The sequence below is a fragment of the Molothrus aeneus genome, chromosome 1 (genome assembly GCF_037042795.1).
Source record: "Molothrus aeneus isolate 106 chromosome 1, BPBGC_Maene_1.0, whole genome shotgun sequence".
NCBI classification, from domain to species: Eukaryota; Metazoa; Chordata; class Aves; order Passeriformes; family Icteridae; genus Molothrus; species Molothrus aeneus.
This window is the reverse complement of record NC_089646.1, coordinates 120,180,190-120,205,690: the sequence shown is the minus strand read 5'-3', so window position 1 is coordinate 120,205,690 and position 25,501 is coordinate 120,180,190. Positions and strand designations below refer to the sequence as shown.

Here is a 25,501-nt window from a genome sequence, read left to right as displayed (position 1 = left end):
TCTCTCTCCCCCCTGAGAATGAGGGTTTGGATGATCTTTGACTAAATCCTTAATTTTAGATGATTACACATAGGTGAGAATCTAGCTTCTGCTGAACAAATGGTGCTCATGATATAATTACTGTAAGGTTTAGAAGAATATATTGTGTTAAATTACCGAAAAACAGTTTCTGGGAAAAACATCATTGCAAGTGTAAAATAAATCACAGGACTATTTTAACTTCAACTTCCACTTTGTCCTTTCCATTACAAGGCCCACAGTGGGGAATATTTATGCATGTCACTTTTAGAAGATATTCAGATCACCAAAAGAAAAATTTGTGTAACTGAATGTTTCAAAGTTAACAATGCACATATTTACTAATATGTATGTAATAATTTCAGCTAATGCAAAGTTTGTAATTTGAATGTGTATTGATGACTCACATATATTAGTCATAAATGCTGGTTTGTCTTAATAATTTGTCAAAGTGAGCCTGGGTTGTTGTTTTTCAATATTCTTTCTAATTCAAAATGCTTTAATCAATACTTATTTTCCCTATATAATATTTTTTGGATTTTTTTGTGCAACCTTATATGTCAGTAGCTGAAAAATTATGTAATAATTGGCACAAATAACTAAAATACAGTAATGATCCACTGCTCCATCTACTGTTGAACACTGACATGAATAACACTCCAGAAAAAAATACAAAATGCATTTAGGAAATAATAACAAAATGGAAATTACAACGAAAAAACCTATTGTTTCTCTGGTTAGTGAGCAAACATCTTTTTCTAGCCAAGTAAAGTATTCTGAGTATGACTTTAATTCAGAGTTAAAAAACAAAGAGGAAGTTTCCATCTTCTTTTTCACCTTATAGGAGTTGCTGAGAAAACTGGTTTTGTTCACGTAAGTGGGAAAATTTGGAAAAAAGACACTCTAGTATTACTGAGCTGACTGATGTCATACAGGGCGCTGCATTTATATCACTGGCAAAAATGTAAGTTTTTGCTGTGAAAAAAAATTTGCAATGGTTTGTAAGTTCTACCTTTATTCTAGTAGCACTAAATGAAAGGTGAGGAAGGCCTAAGCAGTCGTGGGAGGATGAACTATGGAAAAATGGCATGTGTGTGAAATGATGTGTTTTATAGTCTTTGCAGAACAACAGGACTTGATTATTTTGTCAGCTCACTGGTAATCTCTCATTTATAGTGTGCTCTTCCTGCAACCCAGTCTTCCGAGGAACTACTGATTATAGCTTTTATCACCCCTTAGACTGCTAGCAAGCTGCTTCTCATCATCAGCGGTGCATTTGATTTGACTTGTTCATTTTTATAAGCAAATTATTATTCACATATCACAGTGAAGGATGATTATTTTCAAAGTTTAGGCAGTTGTGTTTCCATGCTGAGCTGGAGTAAAAGCCTGAATGTCAATTAGAAAAATTAGCTGTTTCTTAAGGAAGCTCACAGCTTGCAACTTACTCCCTTCATTTCACCTCCTATCTTGTAAACTGATAATTCTTCAAATAACTTTCTTCAGACACATCTTTGTTGTCTTCAGCAGGACTTCTTTTAAAAATAGTTACATGTTTATGTTTCTTTTGAGCAGAGGTTTTTTGTGCAAAAAATTAAAGTAGCACTCCACTGGTTTTTAGGTACTGCAGACAGTATTAAAAGTCCTCCTGTAAAACTCTTGAACTTAATTGGAAAATGGCAGGTAATTTTCTATAGCTCAATTTAATAGCTAAAACACTGCTAAGATGAAGACTTTTTTAGTTGGAAAAGCTACATTACTTTTAAACTTGGAGTAGATCTCCGAGCTCTGCCCTCAGGATGCCACAGACCTGGTGTCTCAGTCTTTGGGGAAAAGCCATCATTTTTGGGTAGAACATCTACTTCTGATGATGTGGAGACCAAAGCTTTTCAGTATTTTTGTGTGCCAGACATTTTCTTCATGAGATTTCTAGAAGAGACAAGTAAGGTAAGGTGTTAAAAAAAAACAGAAGGGAAATTATAGTATTAGATACATTTAAAATTTAAGTTCATCTAGGAAACCTTTCCTTCACCCTGCCAAACAACTTTTTTATTTTGCATTTAGAGTACTGAGTATATATATAATTTGCACTACTGGTGCTTGTAAATGTATATACACCCACACAAACTATTTTTTCCTCTCTTTAACATAATGCTTTTAAGATGCAAGAAGTCTACTGGAAAAAAAACCAAGCATACTTTCACTTTGGAGAGTGAAAAATTGAGACACACTAAGGGATTGGCTTCAAACTAGACTTCTAACACTTCTTCTGTGGGCAGTCTCTGCATTTGTTTGTGTCATAGCTGTCAACTATTTCAGAATCATATGTAAGTCATGCATTCATTCAAAAAGCTAAAGCAGCATCTAGTTAGCATTAATAAAGATTACTATTTCCTATTTTTAATTATACTAAATATTCTGTAATTTGTACTGAAATGATGGCTTGAAAACAACTACAACTGCCTGCAAACTAGCAAAACTAGCAAACTGGGGCTGGCAGTTCATACGTGTTCTGGCTAAGGACGATGGCTAACAGCACATACCTTTTCTTATAACACATTACACACAGACCTTAGTTCAATATGAATTTTATCCAATATATCTTGAAAGAATATAATTAAGTTGTTCTTCTTAAGCACACTGATAGTTTTTGGACAGAACACTTTAAACGGTTGATTTCTGTCACTTTTACTGTTTGTATTTACCAAGGTCTTTCTGCTTTTGCTCACATGAGTAGCATGAGACAATACGGGCTCCTGTCAAATGCTGCAAACTTCTGTTCCAGCCAGGGATGTCTCTAGGCAACAGCTGCTCTGTGTAAGATAAAACTTGTATGGAGGCATAGGAGGGATATTGCTGCTTCAGAGGGTTCTGACGTCGCACTGCAGTTGTTATGGGAAGAGCCAGGTGGTGGCTCTCAGGAGCAATGGGATACATCTTTTGCTTTAGTGAAGTGTGGTCTTCCTAGGCCTATTTCTGATATTAAATATTTTAGTAGTATTTCCTGCTTGGAGACAAACATATGAACATCCCACTGTTCCATATCCATCTTTCATCTAATTTTTCTTAATTACCAGAACATCTGTAATCGTGGCACCTAAGCGCCCAGTAAATGTTGTGCTCCAGATGGACCCATTTTACTTGTGCTAAAACAAGTGTGTGACACTGCATATGAAGTTAAAACCATATTGCATGAGTAATGGTTGTAATAATATACCCAGTGGCTTGTTGTGCATTTGATGTTATGTAATAGGCCTGGTCTTTCACTTCTTAGGACTCTTGAGATGCCAGCTGCATTAATGGGAATGCAGAATCGGGACAAATTTAGGCATGATGTAAACATATGCAAATCCCACTGAAATCTCTGTTCCAAACCCAGTGTTAGTGCAATTGTGGTTTGAAAATGATGTTGGGTGCCAGTGACCAACAACCAACCCTGCACTGATTTGGTATGCAGTTACTGGGAAGAACAAACCCCAAAAGATAAGTAAACAAACCTCTTTTAAGTAGGTTTCAAATTGGTGCAGTACTCAGCTGTCATAATTAGATTACCTATTGAAATAAAAAGAACTGCACTCACTTAAACCAAATGAGGATCTGGTCCATGGTATCAGCTGTAGGATAAGTTCATAGGTTAGACCCTATCACGGGGTAATGATATACACTGATCTGAGGTCCAATCTTCAGACATCAGATAAAGAACTTTAAGGCACTCTTTAATGGCTGTATAAACACAGAGGACCCTACTTTATCTCATATCCCCTATCTAGATCATTTATATAGCTTCAGTTCCCATACTGCTTACATGCCATACTACAGAAGAGATTAAAAATTCAAAGCTGATTCTTTTCTTGCAATGCATCGCCAACACCCTTTTTCTGATCATCTTAGCCTCTGTGTAATTTATCCCATGTTTATCCTCACATCATCAAGCTCTGTACGTGTGTGTGGGGATCTGTCTTACTTTAATTAAATACAGAGACTGGGCACACTCCTGAAGTTATTACTTAGATATAACTCCCAGTAGGGACTACAAACTAAACAACAATAAGCCTGTTTCAGTCACCTTTACATTTAAAATACTAAAATTTATTCATGTATTTGTGCTATTTGGTTTTGGTTTTTCTTTTTTCAATAATGGAGTGAAATAGATTTATGCTAAAATTTGCGTGCATCATTGAAGTCACAGTCTTCTTTTTAAATAATTTTTTATTTCCATATCGTCATTTAAGTATCACTGTTTTTGAAAAAGGGTTTTGAGTTACATTTTCCAGTGTTAGATTGTACCTCACAACAACAATAATATATTTTTTGAGTTTTTCTAGAAAAAAAAATGAACTGCTTTGTTAAAGTGTGTGCCTGATATTATTCTTTTAATAGATGTAGCTCCTACAGTCAGTGAAGCAAGATGTGTCTTTGTATCAGATTGCGTACGGCTTTTAAAAAATGATCTTATTAACGCTGGTAAAGAATTCAGTGGTAAGCATTTTCCAGAAGATCGTGGCTGTTCCAAAAAAACATTTAGTTAAGAAAGATTGCATAGCCTTGTGCTTCAGGGTTTCAGTGACTTTTACCTGACAAAACTGTGTGACTCCATAATAAGTAATTTGCATTTCGTTCCCAGTTTAATATAGAACACGGTAAATAGTTTTCTTGGCATGAGCTGTGGTTTGTGACTCTGAAGAAGTGATGGGATTGTGTTTGTGCTGGCTATGCAGACGGGCCCAATCGAAAGCTGCTTATTTTGACCTGGCTTCCCATATATGGTGTGTGACTGTCCCGAGATCCCTTTTCTCCGCTAAACAAAATGAAATCCTAGGTGCGTTCTCAGCTCGAGGTTGACTTGTAGCTTTGCAAACCGATCTGAAGTATTCCCAATGTACTTGCTGCAAAATAATGTCTCACTTACTGGGATGTAGTAGCCAGAAGATATTTCTCCTCTAGAAGTATTGCTTTCACATTCACAGATTAGTTAATTGAAGGTAAGGATATATTAGCAGTCAATAACCACAGGTTTTTTGTAAAGAGGAAAAAAAGTTCTGTTTCAATCTGTTTATACAGTATACAGTTTGGGGGGGTTGTTGATTTTTAGTTTTGTTTTGGTTTTTTAAAATTTAGTACTTTAGACTTAGCATGGTATTAAAACTTCTTTTTTGGTACTACAAATTGTTACGCTGTTTTCCTCATCATATTTGGATTATGAGCACTGAAAAACAGTGTAGAAATATTAGCGTTACATGAAGGGAAAGGTACTGTCTGCGTAGTGGAAATGCTCTGGAGAATGCTGGTCAAATTTAGTTACTCTGTGTGTTATAATGTTTTTTAACATAATGTATGTATTTTTGAAAGAGTTCGGTTTTTTTTTTTTTTAAATTATGAGCAACTAAAGGTTCTGTAATAGAAAAGCATCATAAACCCATTTCAGTTTAATGGCTTACTAATTAAATTACTTAATTACCTATTGATTGGTAAAAGCTAAGGTTACTTAATGCACAAATTTAACTCTGTGCAACCATCTCTCCCTTCTCTGGAAACATTTATATGGTCTGTGGAAGCAGCCTTTATACAGTTTCAAATTTTAAAACTTTAGTAAGTGATTCATAATAATTAAAAGACGAATTTAACTATATTTGCAATTGTTTTTAGGTGTACAGATATTTAATGGTTTAAGTGGTTTAAACCATTTTAAAAGTTCCAGATATTTTATTTAATAAATACCCTTAAATTGGACAAGGGTAGCTTAAATAGTTTTAGCAGACCCTTTCTTTACAAGGTTGCAAGAATCTCAGACATTTGAGAACAAATCTGTTACATATCCAATCAAAACGGGCATGTCCGGACGTGCACGCTGGTTGTACGCTTAAGAGCCTCTATGAGTATCCCTGCTTAGCTTCTCTCATTGATATAATGTTGGTGTAATTCCGGTTATTCTATTAGGACGGCTTTAGTTTAAACCCAGTTTACAAGAGGGGACGCATCTACGGACAATTCAACTTTCTAAATGAGAAGGGACCCGAGGGATTTTCAGGAGTTTTTCTGGGGTGAGACTGAGGAAGGTGCAAGGAAGGGGGGCCCTGTCGGCCGGGCAGGGGGCGGAGGGGGCGCCGGGGGCGCGCAGTTTCCGCGGCGGAGCGCGGCAGCCCCGGCTGCGTTTCGCCCGTGCAGGAGGGCTGACTTCAGACCGCGCAAGCTTCATTGCAGTTGTTGCTTTTAAACCAATAAGGCTGGGACAAGAGAATAGCTGCGGTTTGCATTACAAAAACAAAAACAAAACCCAAAGGGGAAAAGAAGAAAAAAAAAGAAAAGAAAAGAAAAAAAAAAGGCGAAGGGGAGTGAGAAGGCAAGCGGGCGCGGGAGCGGCGGCGTGCCCGCAGGCAGTCCTGGGCAGACACACACGGCTGAGCAAACAGACGGCGGGGCTGCAGGCAGCCTCCCCTGGCCGCGCTTTGTCTGCCCAGCCCGGCCCGGCGCGGCCCGGCCCGGGGCGCTCCTGCCCCGCCGCGCCATGGGAGGCGCGCCCGCCGCGCCCTGACCGCGGAGCGGCACCGTGAGTACCGGGGCACGGACAGCGGCCGGGACAGAGCGGGACGGGCGGAGCGCCGGGAGCGAGGGAGGACAGCAGCGGGAAAGGGGCCCTGCCGCAGCCCGGCCGCCGAGGAGAGCGGGGTCCCGGGCGGCGCCGAGGGCAGCGGCGCGTTCCGCGCGTTCTGCCGCGCCGGAGGAGAGCGGCGCTCAATTATAAATCACTGGGTGCAGCAGTTAATTTTGGCCGTAGTTCAGGCTGGGGTTTGTAGGCTTCCCGCAAAACAGATGTTAGGAGGTTCTGTTTATTGTGATCAGCCAGGTTTGGGGATTCTCCTGTTTGATTTCCTCGAACGCTAATGGTTCGGCAGATAGGAGTAACGTGATGGGGAGATGTTAAATGGGGGGTGGAAATAGGCACGTACGGTACGAAACCAGCATATCTTGTTGAAAGAGACATGAGAGCGTGAGAAAAATAATAAAGAAAATTGGGAGGAAGAATGCCTGTCAGAGATTTTGACAGTGCTTTCTGAAGCAGGAAATCCTTTCTCTTAATATGTTTAAAGTTTCCAAACACCAAGGAAAACATGCAGATCCCCCCCGAGAACTTTTCAAGATGACAGAATAAACATCTACACAACTGAAATATCTGACGTTTATTGACATTTTAGGTGGCTTATTCAGAACGGTGATCTTAGAACAAGGAAGTTAAAGACATTCTGAAGTCTTGTTAAATTCACATCTTCCTTTTGAGCAAGCAAGACCCACCAAACATTCTCTTGATGTTTCAAACACCAAGAGGAAGGACTGCCCTTTACAGTGCAAGATTGATTCTGGCAAAATAAAGTGTTAGTGCACTTAAAAATGCTTCTTTGAAGGTGGTTGGGGTTTGGTGTGGTTTTCTTTCTTCTGTAAGCAAACATTCAAAACTGAGGTAAGCGGAAGGGATAAAAGCTTTCCGGGAAAAATAATGATAGTGTATTTTGTATAGTTTGTTTAAATTTAAAAATGAGCACCGGGGGAAATTTGGAATAAGAAGTGGAAATGTGGTGTAGTGTATCATTGGAAGTTTTTAACATTAGATACCATGTATAAAGATTATTTTATTTTCCAACCCATACTGAGATGGTTCGCAAAGCATCTGCCGGAACGCAGACTACTGCTTTGGGGTGTCAAATAAATGAATGGTATTGATATGGATATGCACTGGTAAAAGTACATTGCTATACGTGTGTGTGTGTGTGTAAACACATTAAGAATTTCAGGTGTATAAACACGTACGCACACAACATTTTCATGTTGCTCACAAACCTATGACATGCAGTTTTTAGCCAAGCACCTCGCTGCTGTCAGAGTTTTCCCAAGGCCTGAAAGGGGTCTGGAAATGAGCAGCCATCCCCTCTCAGCAGTTCTGTGCAGTGACAGACGGCTTGAGTCATGCTTCACCTTAGGAGAAAAAAAGAATGAGTAATCATTTTGTTTGAATTGCAATAAGTATGAAATATTTCTTAGGAGCCAAAAAAAATCTTGGAAAAGCAGAAAGATATTCTTACATGGCTGGTCATAATAGAAGCATTGTCACATTGTAGTATTTCTTTCTTAAGGGGAAGAAAGTGTTGGGATTTCAAAATGTTTCATTCATGAGTGTATGAAATGAGCACATAGGATAGCACTTCAGAAGCATTTAAACTGGCAATTAAAAATTTAATAACTACAATTACTTGCTTTTGCTTTAATAAGTACAATTTGTCTTTGATGTGAATATCTAATGAAAAAGCCCAACCTCTTGGAGCCCAGCATTATATGATTATTGGAAGAGTGAAAGCATTACCAAGTTTCCTGGGTTGCCAGCAAGGTGCCTTTCTGCAGCCAATTTGCATTTTAGTTTTGTAACATTTTGGCTGTTGAAGCCATTATGTCGGTAGATACTGACTGCATTGCTCTTTTAGGGAGGTAAAGAGTGCTGTTGGGAAAAAAGTCCCTTTCCCTCCCTCCCTCCACCCCTTCCTAAAAATGATAGATTTTTTTTTCCCTAAGAAGGAACACCCTCATTTGAAAACTGACATTGTCTTTGAAATTTGCTTCTTTAAAGTAGAACTGTATTTTAAGAGAAAACTTGTGTGCTGGCTATAGTTTTCTGGGTTAAATTCTTATTTTCACTTTGAAAATTTCTTTTCAGCTGGAAAAATGTTTTAAATTATAGCCATTAAAAAAATTGCTCCTAGCAAGCAAAAATACTGTGGAAAACCTGTAATTTAGACAAGTACCTACATTTTATTTGCTCTGTGCTGCTGAAATTTAGAATCTCTTCCCATTTACAGTTTACTTTTCACAGAACATTATTAACTTTTTGGCTTCATACATGATCTTCTGTCAGATGCTTTTGATTTGTAATTTAGCAAAGTATAATAAACAGTGCAAAAGTCATGAATTTTCCTCTGCATCCTGAGCTCTGTGGTAGGGAAAATGTGATAAAATGTGTACCTTAAGTCTTGTTTGATGATCTCTCAAAGCAAGTTTGCCTTCTGGAAATAATTTCTGGGGTTGAAGAGCATGGTATTAACAGATTTAATGTGGCTATTCAGTGGATTGGTGGAGTACTATGTGAGGTTTAACAAAATGAGAGAGACAAATTGAACATCAACAAAACCTACATCTGTGAAGAATTATAAATTTAATTAGAAAAAAGGGCAAACTTAAAAGACCTCATTAACTAATCAGAATTTGATGTTACTGATTTAAGATTCTTAAATGGATGAATTTTAAGTAGCTTTGCTATCACTGTCCTTTTTTTCTCGCCATGTACTACATAGTGCCCAATCTGCAGTCTGTATTAAGGAGAAAGATGTGAATGTTACTGACAAAAATCAAATTATACAGAGTAATGTTTTTGAAGTATTAAGAAGAACGTGTATGCCATTTAGTCTATAAGGCATTTTTAGTTCGAGCAGAGCATTGAGTATGAAGGGGGTGTGACAGCTCCTTTTTTTTTTTGTTTTTTTTTTTGTTTTTTTTTTTTAATGTGACCCATTTCTGTCCAGATAAGGCCAAGCATTTGGGCTTTTTCCCCCCACTTTTTATTTGATATGTGAGTTATGTTGCCAAACTTCAATTACCCAGAAACCTGTTGACAAAATGGGAATATATGAGAGAAAGCACAAGCACACACCACCCAGAAATGTTTTTATTCTATGAATTAACTGGTCGTCATAAGTGTGGTTCCTTACTACATTGTAATTTTGTACTGCACATAAAAAACTGAAAGCATGTGAAGTGTAGCATTTTGTAAACTGTAACTAATTTCAGTCACATCTGTGTCTAATTGTTGTCTGCATTCGCATTCTTGAGAGTAGATTTATTTTTCCTGGACCACTCTGTGGATTCAGCTGACCAGCCTAAGTGAGGATTAGTTGTTTTAAAGTTATTTTGATTAAAGAGTCATTTTTAAATTTGGTAACGTGCAACACATGGTTTAAATAATCCTTGAGACACAAAGGAATATATCTAAAGTATGTCTAATGAAAATGAAAATTGTGGATATGAACTTTCACAAATCATGGAGTGTTGGAGGACATTTAAGGTATATATTTAATTCACTGTGAATGAGCTGGTTATTTTTTTTGCCCTGTCCCACAAATACATTAATGAGATCTTTCTTGCTATGCACATACATGGACATCTATATATGTATATGATGTATATATTTTCAAATGTGCAGAAGTTTCTATTTTTGTAAAAATTTGGTACTTAAAATAGTGAGGATTACATTTTTTAAAATTTGAATCAAGTATTAATAATTGTGTAGTGCATGTTGGAAAATACCGGTTTGTTAAAGCATCCACTTGAAAAAGGAAGTCTTTTCTATTATAAAAGATGGGTTTTATAAGATCCTGTGCAAGAGGGAGTGAAGATAGCTCTGTAGGCAAACCTAGTTCTCACCTATAATTTTTTCCAGGTGTTTAGAAGTAACAGCAGAAGCATATCCTAAGGCACTCTGCAGCAGTTTCTGGGGTAAAGAACTAAGGAGAAAAAAAATTCCTTAAACCAAAATGCAGAGTTTTGACTCTATCTGCAAGTCTAGTTTGATTTGGCATGCAGTGATGTATTGAAAAGCGTGTTATGCAGTACTTTAAGTACCCAGTTATAAAAAGATTGATGTTCTTCAGCATGCATTATTGCATGCTTCTTGACATCATTTGTAGTGTTCTTCCTTGCCTGACTGCCCCAAGCAGTTGTTTACTCTTGCTAGTAGTAATTCTGTCTGTGATTAAAAATAACAAAAAACCCACCCTACAGACACATAAGTAGGATTTGCTCAGATGATTTTTATGGCACTTCAAATGCCTCATCTCCCTTGTCTTTGCTCTGTGATCATTTAAGGGATGTCAGTTCAGGTTGAATGGAAACGTACAAGAAAGATCCTCACTGCAGACATTGGGAGGATATATACCTTGCCCAGAGAGGCTTTCGTGTGCTTTTAAGCTAACAGAGTATATTTCCACCTGAATTTTATCACCTGCTGACAATTGTTACTGCCTAAAGGTTGTTGGTAAAGCAACAGTGTTTTTCTGATGGAATATGAAAACTATTACTCACCTGAGTTATAAAAGGAATGATTTGATTAAACTAAAAAATTATTGGTGGGCTTTCCAGTGGAAAAAGATTCCTTTTCTTCATGAGCGACCTCAGAGGTAAATTCTACAGCTTCCTCCCATTTATTTAGCCAGAAGTATCCTTTAAAGTAATTTTACCAGAAATCTCATTAGCAACTGCAATTTTTAGGAATAAGACTATGCAATAACATGTGGAGTTTTTATTTTAATTTGACCTGGCTGGAGATGGGCTTCTTTTAGAGGTGATTCTTTCAGGCTGTGTGCTTTATAGTGAAGGTCTTTACCATAGGTAGACTTGCCCGATGTTATTCTCTACCCCTCCTCCCCAAAAAATACCATCAGCATCTCCTGCTCGCCTTTGGGGTGAGCTTGAATTGCGTGTTCCCTGTGGCACAGAGGAAGGATGGCGAGGAGCAAAGGAAGAAGAAAACCAGCGTGATGAGGAATCTGTCAGGCCCGAAGGAGGAAGGAGGGATGAGAGGAGCGGAGGATGCTGCGGGGCTCGGGGCAGGAGCAGCTGGTGCTGCCCTTGGCGGGGTTACCTTTGCGGGGTGCAGGCAGAGCCGAGCCGAGCCGAGCCGAGCCGAGCCGAGCCGAGCCGAGCCGAGCCGAGCCGGGGGAGGAGGAGTGCGGAGCCCCTGTGCAGCTGTCACGGGCCCCTGATGAATCACTATCCCGTCACTTGGCTGCCGTCCCCTGGCGCGGGGAGGAGGGAGAGAGACCTGCCGGGGAAACAACAGTTGAGCCTTCAATTTAAAGACAATATGCCTTTCAGGGGCGCCGCACCCTCCTCCTCTCCCTTTGGATTTAAAGGACAGAATTGTCATCCGTAGTGATATCCTTTCTTTAAATTAAGGCCTCATAGTAAAGTGGAGTAATAGAAGCTTCTGTTTGTTTCCCTGGTTTACAGGTGCAGAAGTCCCAAACCAGTTCAGATGTTGCTGTTTCCTCAAGCTGCAGGTAAGGATTTGACCAAAAATTGATAATTTTTTGCAAGCCTTTTATTGTTGGGGATTTTTTTAAACTTCAAGTGATGAGTAAAATATTTATGCTTGTTTCTCACATTAGGCAGATGAGTAAGTGCTGGAGCGTAGCCTTTACGTGTGTGCAACCAAGTCTGTAAACCATGAGCACATATCTTTTACACAAAATTGTTTGAGTTTATATTTGATGCAGCCGTTTTGAATTCATTGCAGTATCATCTTCTTCTTTTTGTGTAGAATGTTTTAGGTAAAGAAATATTAAATGAAGGATCTATGTTTAGAATCTGTGATAAAACTTCAATTAAAATACAAAAGCTTTGTACCTGAAATGACACTTAGAATATTTATACCATTACTGCAGGAGTAATTTTATATAAAATTTTAATAGTCTTTAAAAGAGCCTAAGCATTACTTTTAAACTGAAAAATTACTAGTTCAAGTGCCTTGGAGGCACAGTAACCTATGAAGTTTCTACTGGGAGCAATTACTTTGAATGAGTACATCAAATAACTATATCAAAAGTTTTAGGTATAAAGGCGCAGAAGGGTAGGGAACTTCAGTGATAAGCTCCAACACCAACCAAGGGATATGTCATGGTGGTGATGACTGTTATCCTGTTAATATAGGGCCATTGAAAGCACAAATATTAAATATTTAGCTGCTTTAATGCTGTTTAAATGTTTAATTTTTGCTTTAGCTGGGAATTGCTCTTTCCTCATTTTGAGTGAGCGACAGCTGCTGAGGTACAGCAGAGTGCTCAGGCACACCAGCGCCTGCATGGTCTCACTGTATGTCGGGCAGATCCCTTCCCAGTTGGGCACGCTTTATGTAATCCACAAAGCAAACAAGTGAGCAGACATAATAATGTTTTAATGCTGCATTTGTTTCAAAGGAAACAGAGGAACAATTAAGTAGTTTGCCAGAGTAAACACATACATCAGGAATATCTCATTCCCTGTCAGTAGATGATAGGTTTCCACAATTGCTTCAAGTGTTTTATTTGTTTTGGAGGCCCATTATATTGCCACTGAGTGGTAAATCTTGAAAAAGCAGAGTGTTAATTTGTTTTTAAGAGAATATATGTCTTCATATGTTGGTGATTCCGTCTTTGTACGTATTTTAAAAATATGAGATTGCATCAATTTTTAAAGTGCAGTGCTTGGAATCTAGGTTTTATTTAGTTACAAGCTGCAAAAATGAAGTAGCTGGCCACTCATGTTTGGGGCTACGACATGAGTTAAGCACTGGAAAAGATCAAGTTGGGAAAAGTAGTTAATTTTTTACTAAGTGTTTCTGGGATGTTGATAAATAGCAGGCTGCATCTCATAAAGGCAGCTCCTCTGTAATTCATGTTGACTTATGTCACTAAAACAAGTTGCATCTTGTTTTCAGGTCTATGGAAATGCAGGATCTAGCCAGCCCACACAGACGACTAAGTGGTAGTAGTGAATCCCCCAGTGGTCCAAAACTTGATAACTCCCATATAAATAATAATTCCATGACACCCAATGGCACAGAAGGTGAGCCAGACATTTTTTTTTCAGTGTTTCATAATTTGGTTTTTTTTCTCCTTTTTAGCTTTGGTGTTCTCACAGTCAGCACGCTATATAATGTTTTACTAATTTAGGTGTTCTGTGTTTATTCATATGTTACATAAAGGCAATGTTCAATGTTTATCAGTAGTTACTATTATCAAGTTTCACCAATAGCTTTCATTACAGGTTTATGTTTCTTTCATGGAGTTTGAGGGGACTGAGCAGGTAGTATGTGCAGAGCTTAAATTAAAAAAAAAAGTCAAAAAACTGAAAAGGAAGTTTAATGATGAGAGAAAAGAAGTAGGTGTTTACAATTGCCATAGTACAAAATGTATTTTTTCAGTCTTTCTTGCTATTTTGATATTTCTTTATGTCTCATTTTTTCTAAGCTCCTAAGGCTATGAGAATTTTGTCAAGTAGGCTAATAAAACTGAGTGTTGAAAGTTCCTCAGGCCAGCTTGCTGCTCTGATGGAGTGACCAAAATTCAAACAGGTGTACTAATTCAATGGGGTAAACTGATATCTATTTCTCAAGAAGCAGTCAGGCAGTTGATAAGTTATGTTTGTTCTCAGTAGAATACTAACAACAGAACAACCTAACAGCTTTGCCAGTAATATAATACATCTATAATACATATAATAATACATATAATGAAACACAGGAGGGTTTATGCAATGAGCAGCAAAAAATGCTCTTTCCTGAAGCATTTCTATGGCAATAGTGGAAAGATCATATGGGACATTTAACTGGCTGTGTGAACAGAGACTTAATGCATTACTGGAAGACAGAGTCATGCAGGTTCAGTATTGCTCTTCAGCATACATGTATAAGTAAACTGCTACAACTGTTGTAGCAAAGATATGATTTTTTTTTTCCCCCTAAGAACTGGGTTGTAGTAGTGCTGTCAAACTCTTTAGGATTATGGACATGCATTTTTCCAGGAAAGGCACATGTCAATCAAACAGATGTTGTTCCCCCCCTCAATTCCCCACATATCTTTGTTATTCATTGTAATTGGAGTCCTTGGTAGTGGGGACAGTTTATGGGTTATCAGATTAACAGGGACTTGTGCCAGACTTGTGTGTAATTTGCTTTTTGCTATTGCTGTAAAAGTATTGCTTCAATCAAATATTAAGCCATAAAAAAACCCAAACCCTTTTTAAAGGATAAATAAAGTACTTACTGTGCTCATGGAGTTTAAGCAGGAAAATATTTTATGTCCATAAATTAATCTTCTTCCTTTAAAATATACAAGTATGTTATTATATTTTTATATCATATTACCAGGTATACACCACTTTTGGTACAGGATAAAATTGCCCTTTCAAATTAAAATTCCTTTAGCTCACAGAAGCCTTTGTTGTAAACTTCATGAGTTTTTCTACCTTCTATATAACTTGAAGGTTCTTTTGTAGCAAAAAAAAAAAAAAAAATAGGGGGTGTTCCTTGAAACATTGAAAGATGCTCATCATCTGACTTGACTTTTTGTTCGACATGTAGTGCCGTGTGCATCCACTCTGAGAAATGCTTAATATTACTTTGTCAGGAAATTAGGTATATGTTGTATCTGTTAATGCACTGACCTCAGGGAGAAAATAATTTTGGAAATAATATCTCAACTTCTAGGTAGGTATCAGAGTTTATTGAAGGAAGTCAATTAAACCATGGTAACTTATTTGTCTGACACTAGAACTTTCCAGTTTAAAAGAATTTGGAGTGAATTCTACCCAGAAAGCTCTAACTTGCAATAGATGTTTACCTCCTGAGATGAAGCCAAATGGTTTTCTTTTGTTTGCCCTTTTCCCTCAGGTGACATGACCCTCCTCAGCACTGCAGACTGGCTGCTCAGCCCTAGCACACAGAGCCCTGCAGGTTTGGGTGCTGCAGGCGTGGGCACTCAGCATGCGATTTTGGATGTTGTTCCAAAAGTGTCCTGAGAGACAGCTTGTGCTTGGCGGTTCTGCTCTGAGCTCTCTAATTTGAAAATTCCTGTCTCTGATTGCTCTTAAGTGACAAAGAAGGAAAAGTTTTTCAAAGAAACTAGTAGAATAATTTATTTCTGAATGAAATGTGTGCCAAGAGACAAAATTTGTAAGTGAAGCAGATCCCTAAGAATCTGAAGGTGGAATTTTTACTGCTTATCTGTTTTATCTTGAGAAAATGTTTTGTTAGGCTCCTTGAGCTGCTTAAAAGACTTAAGAAGGAGTGGAGTGAATGAAGCAAAAGTTTCCTATTTTTTTTATGAGGGTTGAAATAAAATTATTTTTTCTGGGATTCTTGAAGCAGAATCCTGCTGAGCCAGAAGTGGCTGATTGTAAGCATGTGGTTGCAAAGGCTCACCAAACAATTCTTTCTAGATGCTGCAGTGTGGTTTGCTTGATTGTTGCACATGGAGTGGAGATGTGGGTTGCTGAATCTTCACATGTCAAATATAATGTGTGAAATCAGCTTCTACCATGCACAGATTCTCACTTATGTGAAAGAGCCCTCCTTCCCTAGCATTTGAGATCTTCATGTGACTGAGAAGAAGGGCCTCTAGGTATTTGCATGTTATAAATATCTTGTAAAGATATGTTAAATTTGATTTGACTATGGGTGTGATTTTGACAGGTTTCCATACCCTGAAGCACAGGATATGTTCACTAGATGAGGGGAGGGGAAGAAGAAAGAAGAAGGAAAAAAAAAACCTGTCCCAAAGTGAAATGGCTGCATTTCAAACAAATGTTCATTAATTCCTCTAAGGCACATTTTCAGACTTGTCTTCTATTGATGTTTTTCTGGAAGAGGATGTGGTTGGAAGATAGCTCACTTTGTTAGCTAATATTTTTAGCTTCACACTTAGCTGTAAGTTTTCAAAGCACTGAATGGGGATTTAGTTGTGTGATTGAGTCTGAATTTAATCTCTACATGCAGCTTATATATAATAACTCTTTGTGTGCTTAAATTCACTTTGAGAGACCAAAATTCTTCTCTTGGCCAGGCAGCATGGTCTTCACTGATGGGGAAGTAACAAGGAAATTATAGACCTTGACCAGACAGAAGTTTCCCAGGATCAAATGCAGAGGACTAAAATGTCTGGCTAAAGGCACTCAGAAAAATCAGGCCTAGTATACCAAGGTGATGCTGACTATATAAATACTACAGTATTTGAGGTTTTCCTGTTCTCTTTAAGTATATTTCCACAACATACCCTCTTATTGTAGAAAAGAGCAGGCACTGGACACCATAAAAATTATGGCCTTGTATAACTTGCCTAAGAAAATCTCTTAAAACAAATTATTGGAGTAAGGATCAAAATCGTCGTAGTTTTGCCTTATCTCTAATCTTCCTTTGCCGGTGAATTGCCATGGTGGGTTGATACTGAAGGAGTTAAAGGAACAATAACAACAGAAGCTCATAAAATTGCCATTCATTAAGTTTTATCAGACAGCTGGTGGCTATTCCAACACAGTGCCCACTTTGGTGGATACCCTTTAGAGGGGAAAGGCCGTGAGTAATCAGTAAACTTGAAAGGAGTAGGAAATCTGTTTTCCATGGCAGACAACTGCATCCAGTTTCTGCCTACGGTGATCTTTACTTTTATCTTAAGAATGTAAATCAAATCTGATGGATGGCATAGTGTGAGAAACAGAAGCCTGTGGCCCATCACGATGATGTTTTATGCAACTGAAATGGGAAAGAATAGATGAGGACTGGGAGAAGGAGCTGTTATTTTCTGAGCAACTTCTCTTCATTCATTTAAGCAGTACACACCTGCTACTGCCCTTTTATTTGAGTGTTCAAGAAGGAAGGAAGGAAGGCATTGTCATATCAAGTGGGAAAGGAAAATGGATAACAAATTGAAGATCAGATTTTCAAAGATACATAGGAAGGGAGGCTTCAAAGGGAGTTGGACATCAAAAATCCTTTGGAAAAAAATGATTCTCACTCTTTAAGTACCTGCTGCAACTTGAGAATGAGATCTGACACAAAGGCAGTCAAAGCTCTCCACTACGAGACTATCTGATTTGTGGCCATTAAAAAGGTTGTTTTAAGTCTGGTGAACATAAATCCATCTTCAGGGTTTCAAAAGGCAGCACTGTGTGGTATGTTTGCTGTCAAGTTGCAGTATTACAGAATGGAGAAAAAATTGTTTTCAGTATTTCCTAAAGTAATGGGGGAGTAAGATGTCAAAATCTATAGAGAGGATAGAGCTGGTTGCTGTTGTGGCATCTGATGTAGATTTCTCTAAGTAAATTATATTTCTATAAATTATATTTCTTGAAATTCTAGCAATACTTTGTAACACTCAAAATAGTCTTTCAGTATTACAATTAAGCAATTCACATTGGCAGTGAATAATTTTTAATTTATTCTTATTTTTATACAATTTTTATTTTTTTGTGTGCTTTGGGATGCAAAGTTGTGGTAGGCGATGGTAATCAGGCAAAATAATGCTTCATTTGGTGATTCTGGTTGTACCTTTTAATTACTCATTTCTGGAGGTCCTGCTAATTATGTATGCTGAAATTTCTATACTTGTGTTTGCACTAAGGAGCTTGATGGTATGAAACTTGTAATTGATACCTCCCTATTTAGACATCCTGAAATAATAGCATACTAAGGACTAAAGGTAGATGTAATAGTTGCCTTTTAGTAGGGTGTTAGCATCAAGAGCTCTGGATGCTGACTTCTTTACTCATCCCAGAAGAGTGCAAGAGGACCCTTGTTTGGCCAGAGGCAAAAACTGCAGGGGACCTGGGCTCCCAATAGAAAGCTGGGGGGTCTGTAGAGGCTAGTAGGAGCCTTCCACCTGATGTCACTTCTGGAGGATAAAAATCAGATACAGCTGATTTATGTGAAGGCAAGGGGCTGACTTGAACTAGCCTTTCCTCCCTGCTCTTCACCTTTTTTTCCTTGCTGTATTACACTGGCTTCCTTCCAGACTCTGTCTTACCTTTTATTCTCCTGCTTCACCAAGAGTCTTTCTGTCCTGAGCACATGTAGCATAATGCTCTATTATTCCTCTTTCATAGGTACTTGGCCAGTGAAATGACTTGTTCACTTCTCTGCTTACTCAGTCAAGCAACTCCTGTTGCAAGGTCTTGGGGAGGAGACTGGCTAACAAGTGTTAATTTACTTACTGTCTTTTCTATATGTATGTCCATCCATTTTTGAAAGAGTCTCTATTTCAGTTTCCTCCATTAGCTTTCCTGAAAGAAAGGACCTCCTTAAAGTGATAAATTAATAGCAATACTGGTTCCAACAGGTATTTGAAGTAAACAAAATACTGCAAATGACAAATTACTTTAAAAAAAAAATAAAATCTTAGAAGCACTATTAATTTAATGTCATTTATTTTTGAAAGCTTCTCAGATAGATGTTCACAACACATGCTGTTTCAGACAGTGAATGAAGTGTGGGTGTGAGAGCATCCTCTGAGTGTGCCCAAGGGCCCCAGAACTCCATGTGCCCAGTGGTTGTTTGCAGGCTGTGGGGTTTCAAGGGCCTGTGAGGATATCCTCTTCTTTTCTCAAAACCAGCCACAGCACATCATTCTAGGGGTGGTGTCTTTCCAGTGGGACCAGCCTGTTATGCACATGTGTGTACAGTTGTGTGATTCCATACAAAAATGTCAAATGAAATGTCATTTGTCATATGCCTGGCCAGTAATACAGATGAGAAGGAAATCCAGCCCCAGCTGTCACTGTGCACCTGCAGAAAGAACAGAAGTAGAACATCTTAGTCAAAGATCACACCTTAATAGGGTAGTATTTGAAGAGCCTTAGCAACTTCAGACTTGTGGCTTAATGATGTAGCATTTGCATTTGCACCTTATAATCTTCTGATGGATTTTGCTTGTCCCAGGTAGATAAAAAAGGATGAAACTTGGTTACACTTTGGGGTTAGCCATGTCATTTCACCCCTGGTCAGTGAGTGAAGTACCTGTGTCACCAGGTTTGATGAAACAAGCTAGGGAATTTGCTGCTGCTAGTGCTAGCTGGAGGGGAACAGAAGCTAGAACTCTCTCTCTTTGTCCAGGGGAATTTGGCTTTAAGTCTGTCAGTCCTGGAGTTCAGACACTGGCCAAATGTAGACCATATTATTTCCCATTTATGAAAAGTCCCACCTGCTTTGTCATTGTGCTTCTATCTTCATGAGATAGTCTTGTGTCTTGTACACCTAAATGGCAGAGCAGGCTTGACTTCTCCATGCTGCTCTCTTGTTCACATGAAAACCTCCATGTTCCCAGAAGGTAGTGAAGACAACCTTCTTTGCCCTTAACGACTGGGCCTGTGATGTTTTGTGGTCATTTTGTCTGGCTTTGGTTAAAGAATATGAATACTGTTTGGGAGCACTGCAAAATGTTAAACATGTGCATTGTCAGATTCCCAACTGAAAAGAGGAAAATTAAAAAAAAAGAAAAGAGAATAGTCCATGACACTTCTGGAAGGATTGGTTTTGGATATATGCTGCCTTCATTTGCAGGGGAGAGATACAAACATTTGGTATAACTGGACATGTGAGTGTGAAGGGATAAGAACCTTAGTTTGACTCAGATACTCTCATCTCCCAGCTGCAGTGAATTTCAACCCATGACTGTACTTTCAGATAAAAATCCAAACTGAATCTTGCTTAGCAGCTACAAATACTGTCCACCTTTGTCTCTATCCAGATGTTTTTGAATTTTCTTTCTGATTTTGTTTCTGATTTTGCACTGTAGCAGTGACACCATTTCTTTGTAAATTTAAGGTTTTTACTGCTAGATGAAGAGGTACAAGGATGTTAAAGCTCTTTCACCTTAAATGCATAAGAGGAAGATGAGAGTCTTGGGGGTGTATGTGGTAAAACCACAGCCCAAATATTGGGGAAGTTTTGAAGCCTCTCACATCAGAGGAGGGGAAAGCAGGGAACAGTCTGGGCTTGAACTAGAATGTGCTGCTTTGAGCAGGGACTTTTTTGAAAACCATACAAAAATTTAGGCTGGAAATTACCTCCTGGTAGTTTCCAGCAATAAGATTCAGGAAGAGTTCTCTTCTTTGAGAAGCAGTAACAAGTAAGTTTATCAGGCTTCATGGTCAGAAGCTGATGATTTGATAATCTGTGATAGAAAGAGACAATAATATCCTGGATAGGAATTAGTATAATTGAGTAACCTGTAACCTTTTTATAATTGCAAGATTCTTCACTACAAACAAAGGGCTGTTTGAATAAAATAATGGAAAATATAATCAGCTTAGAGGTTCAAGGTAGAATTCTTGTCCTGTTGTCAGTAAAAATCATCTTTATGCTTCTAGGTGAAATTTGGGCTTCTATAGTGAGTATAGAAACAGGATGATGTCAAACAAAACAGTGTGTGAATAGCAATTGATTATACATGAAGTACTTAATCAAGATTTACATGGTGTTTAGTTACTAATATTATTTGAAGATGCCAGCCAAAATAGGGCAAGAGATTGTGGTTTTATGTATGTCTATAAACAAACTAACTACCACACTTTGTTGAGTCTCTTGTAGCCCATGAACACTGAGAGCTGTCAGCCACAAATAATTTAATTTTGCCCACTTTTTTGTAAAATACAAAGAATATAACATCGTAGTGTTAATTCAATCTTGAAACTGCAAAATCAAAACCTATTTAATGTCAGGCATGTTTGCAATATTTCTATTCTGATTTAATGTATATGGCATTGCTGTTAACAAAAATGAGTTCAGAGGAGCAAGACTTATATGTATTTAATGTAATAAAAGCAATTTTTAAAAGATATTTTAAAACCTTACTTTTTGCATGCTTGAAGGTGCAAATCTTTATGAGGTATTCCTACAACTTCTGTGAGTAGCCAAATATTAGGTCTCAGAATCCATATTTAAAATAGCCAGCATCTCATTCTCATAACAGTCTTTACTGATATATATACCAGGAACTGCATGACAAGCTGTGAACTCAGAAAGTTGTTACTTGGCCAATGAACCACATGAACTTGTGGGTTCTGGTCTGGAGTTCTCTCTCTCAATAGAGTTCAGAAACTGCCATGTAAGTCATTTTTTAACCACCTTTTGCTATACAGCTGACAAAACAGGGCACATTGCACTTTCAGTCCCTGAGTTCTTTTAGAAGAAAAATCTTAACAATCTATATAACATTAGATCAGCAGTTGTGATATCTCTGATTTTTTTTTTCTTCAAGCTAGCATTTATGCTATTATCTGCTACTCCTATTTTTTTCTAGTGTTCCATGTGTTTTCTTACACAGTTTCTTTTTAAGTATTTTTAGAATCTCACAAATTACTAGAAGCAAAAAATAAGGGGGAAAAATCTCTTTGTTGACATAATTTCTTTAGCTCCTCCATATATAAAGCAAATCTAAATCACTGGTTGTAAATAAACACTGACTTTTTGCAGCAGGTTAAGAAGACATTAGTCTGCTTCTTGGACTTCTTATTGATAATCTCATACATGAGTGATTTGGGTGGCACTAAAACTTAGTAGTACATTGCTAAATCAGGGTCTGTCTCTAGAATTCAAGTCTGATGATTCTGCATCTCTGTAAAGGTCAGTTTTGATAAAGGAGCAGCAGGAAGGGGAACTTTTCCTGTGTCACTTTCCACAGTTTCTACCACAACTGAGCATGGTGTTGGCTGGTCCTGGCAAGCTTGCAATGTGTGTTGTCTAGATGTGGCAATATTCCCACTCATGTCCCAGTGTCATCTTGTGAAAGCTTAGGACATGTTGCAGAAATGTTAATTGTCATGGAAAATGTGAAGAGCTGAACTCCAGAGCACCCATAAGCAGCATGTGGCAGGGCCAGATCTGTGCCCAGCCAAAGCCTGGCTTCCTTGGACAGCTCCATATGTCTCTCATCATAGACATGGATGACTCATGTGCTGCTGGGATAGACTGTGAGGCCTGTATTCTTAGGCAATCCCTTTGCAGTTCTCTTTCCCTGTGATTCTGGGGTGAAAGATTCTCCATGGCAGTTGGGTTTTGCCTTGGACAAACAAGAGTTTGCAGTAAGAGTACATGTAAATATTTCCAACAGGTAAACCCATGGCTATTCTTCTCAGTTTATTTCTTTGTATAGGAAGATTTCATCCTCTTAAATGTGCTTAGGCTGATAGAAGGAATTATGCAGCAATTTTCAGGCATTTTAAAGTACTTGGAGAATGGAGAGTTTTTCAGTACCTATTCATCTTTATTAAATTCCCAACTATCTTTGCCATAAAGGTTCATTAAGGTTGTGGTTGTTTCTAAAGACAGCATTCTAGGGCATGTTTTTCATCACCCAAGTAATGGGTATCCAGATCCAGGGATCCAGGAGTAATGGGAACATCTTTTCTTCTATCCTGTTTTTTTTTTTTTTTTTTTTTTTAATATTCAGGAGATGGAACAGCCAAGAGAGGAAACATAAACTTTTTAGGAAAAATTGGTGAGCACCTCAGTCAGCAACTAGAATTCCTTCCCATGAAGATGGCACTGCATTGTATTTCATATTTTTCCTGTATCTTTAAAAGTAGTATGTGTAGTAAACAGCATTGAGTTTTAAACTGTGTTGAACAGAAGTATTGCTCATTAGTCATAGAAACAGAAATTACATCTTGACAATGTTTTTCTGAAAATGGTATCTTAAACAAGGATCCAGATAGGTGCTCAGAGGCTCATCCAACCTGTCCTTGAACATTTCAAGTAATGGGGCAGCCACAGCTCCTTTGAGCAACCTGTTCCTGTGCTTCACCACCCTCGAATAAAGAATTTCTTTCTGGTATCTAGTGTAAACCTATCTTTCCCTTTGGATCTATTCTCCCTTTTTCTGACACTATGTGTTCTTGTAAAAGGTCCTTCTCCATTCTTCTTGTGGGCTCCCTTCATGTACTGGAAGGCCACAATTAGATCACCCCAAAACCTTTTCTAGGCTCAACAGTCCCAAATGTCCTAGCCTTTGCTTGCAGGGGAGGTGCTCCACACCTCCGATCATCTTGGTGTCCTTCCTCTGGACTTGCTCCAACAGGTCAATGTCCTTCCTGGATGCAGCATTCCCAGTAGTGTCTCAGAGAGCAGAGCAGGGGGCAGAATCCCCTCCCTTGCCCTGATGGCCACGCTGTTTTGATGCAGCCTAGGATGCAGTTGGGCTTTCTGGGCTGGAAATGGACATTTCCAGCTCTCACCTAACTTCTCACCCTCCAGAAATCCCAAGTCCTTTTCAGAAGGAAGGAGGTAACTGCTTTTTATCTAGAACTGACAGTATACGTTTCTATACTGTGTGAGGCAGTTCAGCATAGTCCTCGGACTACTAATTTGGAGTGATCCAAAAAATGAAGAATATGGAATGTTGTTTCTGCAATGGAGAAGAGTTTGGAGAAAGCACATATTGAAAATTTCCACCCTTTACTCCAGGTTAGGTGGATCTGTCTTATCTTCCTCTGTTTTCCTCCACCACAGATACCAGCTATAGAGGAAAGCATCTTTCATTGTTATTCCCAAAGTACAATTGCATTATGGAAATTAGGCTCAGAAGACTTGTAGATTCTGGGGAAACTTGGAGTAGTCTATGAGAGAAGTGTGAATCTGACTTTAAAATGTAGCTGTGATAAACTTTTAAGAAAAGGCAGAAGATGATGTAGATCCTATAATTTTTCATATCTAGGTTGACAAACTGTAGAACATGCTGTAAAAGTGTTTCTGAAAAATTACTTGTGATAGACACTCGCAATAAATATTTCATTGTATCTGTGTGTTAGACTTTCAGTATTTAATCATTAAATGGATAGTGAATAACTTACATGCTGTGTTTTTAGGAAATACCTTTGTAATAGAGTTATGGTTCAAATCATGAGCGCACTTTTGGAGTGAACCTTGTGGCCACCTTTTCTTACCACAGTAATTCCCCTTAGGGAGTCTCTTGGACTTTACTTGTTTCAAAAAAGCTGCTTTGCAGAAGTGCAGCTAATGTTCTCAAGCTGAATAAATGCTCTCAAAAATGCCCAGCCTCTGGACACTGGGCCCTCTGCCCCAACCATTTCACTTCATGAAACTTTCCTAAATGGACTGCATTGCTTGTTAATGCAGACACAACAGAGTTTTGTGTGCAGCTAAGCATTGAACTCCCAAGTTAGCAGGCAGAAATCCTGCATGAGAGTCAAAAGAAAATACTGGACGATTATTAAAATCTTGAGAGATTTCTTACAAATCCCATGGAGTAGGCTTGGTGAAGGAAATAAAACATGCAAAAATAAGAACATGGACTGGCAATGAAAGGAAAGGTCTTCTGTGAGAAGAGGAACATCCCTCTGCCTCACCCTTTTCAAACTTGGTACCCAAGGTTTCTGCTAGGGATGGTTGTAATTCCTGAACACACATGTATAGACAAACTGTATTGGTGCCTATTTTGCATCCATGCCAAGTCAGCCCCATCCTTGCTCTTTGGATCAGGATACTGTCCTGATCTTAGCATTACAGACTTTGCACTGGACTGACAGAAAGGGAAATTGCTAATTTACTTGAGGTTTTATTAAAAGTCATTAAAATTGATTATTGATTATGAATCAGCATGAGCCAGGCAATAGTCACTTGGTCTATTTCTTTTTAACTCTCAGACAGTCGTGTTATGTTGTGGGTGCAGAGGGATAAAATGTAAAAGCATTCTTTGAAGTATTTGGTGAGGACTGTGTCCTCTTTTTGTATTCAGGGTTGTTGAGTATAAAGTTGGTTTTCATTTTGAGAGGAGAAATCCACCACAAGAAAAGTGTTTTACTTCATCACAAATCCTTAATTTTTCTCTGAAAAATTATTTAATTGGAAGCAAGATTTGAACAGCCCTCAGCGAAAATAATTTTAAAATTATTTCCTCTTTTG

General features: G+C 38.3%; 1 protein-coding gene across 1 annotated transcript in view; it reads left to right on the top strand.

The window, feature by feature from the left end:
* EYA1 (EYA transcriptional coactivator and phosphatase 1) overlaps window positions 1-25,501 on the top strand; it is a 146,218-nt gene that overhangs the window by 49,259 nt on the left and 71,458 nt on the right. Inside the window, exons 2-3 of the mRNA XM_066547130.1 lie at window positions 12,064-12,113; window positions 13,529-13,656. Coding sequence (XP_066403227.1) covers window positions 12,064-12,113; window positions 13,529-13,656 — 178 coding nt within the window. The remainder of the gene's footprint in view (window positions 1-12,063; window positions 12,114-13,528; window positions 13,657-25,501) is intronic.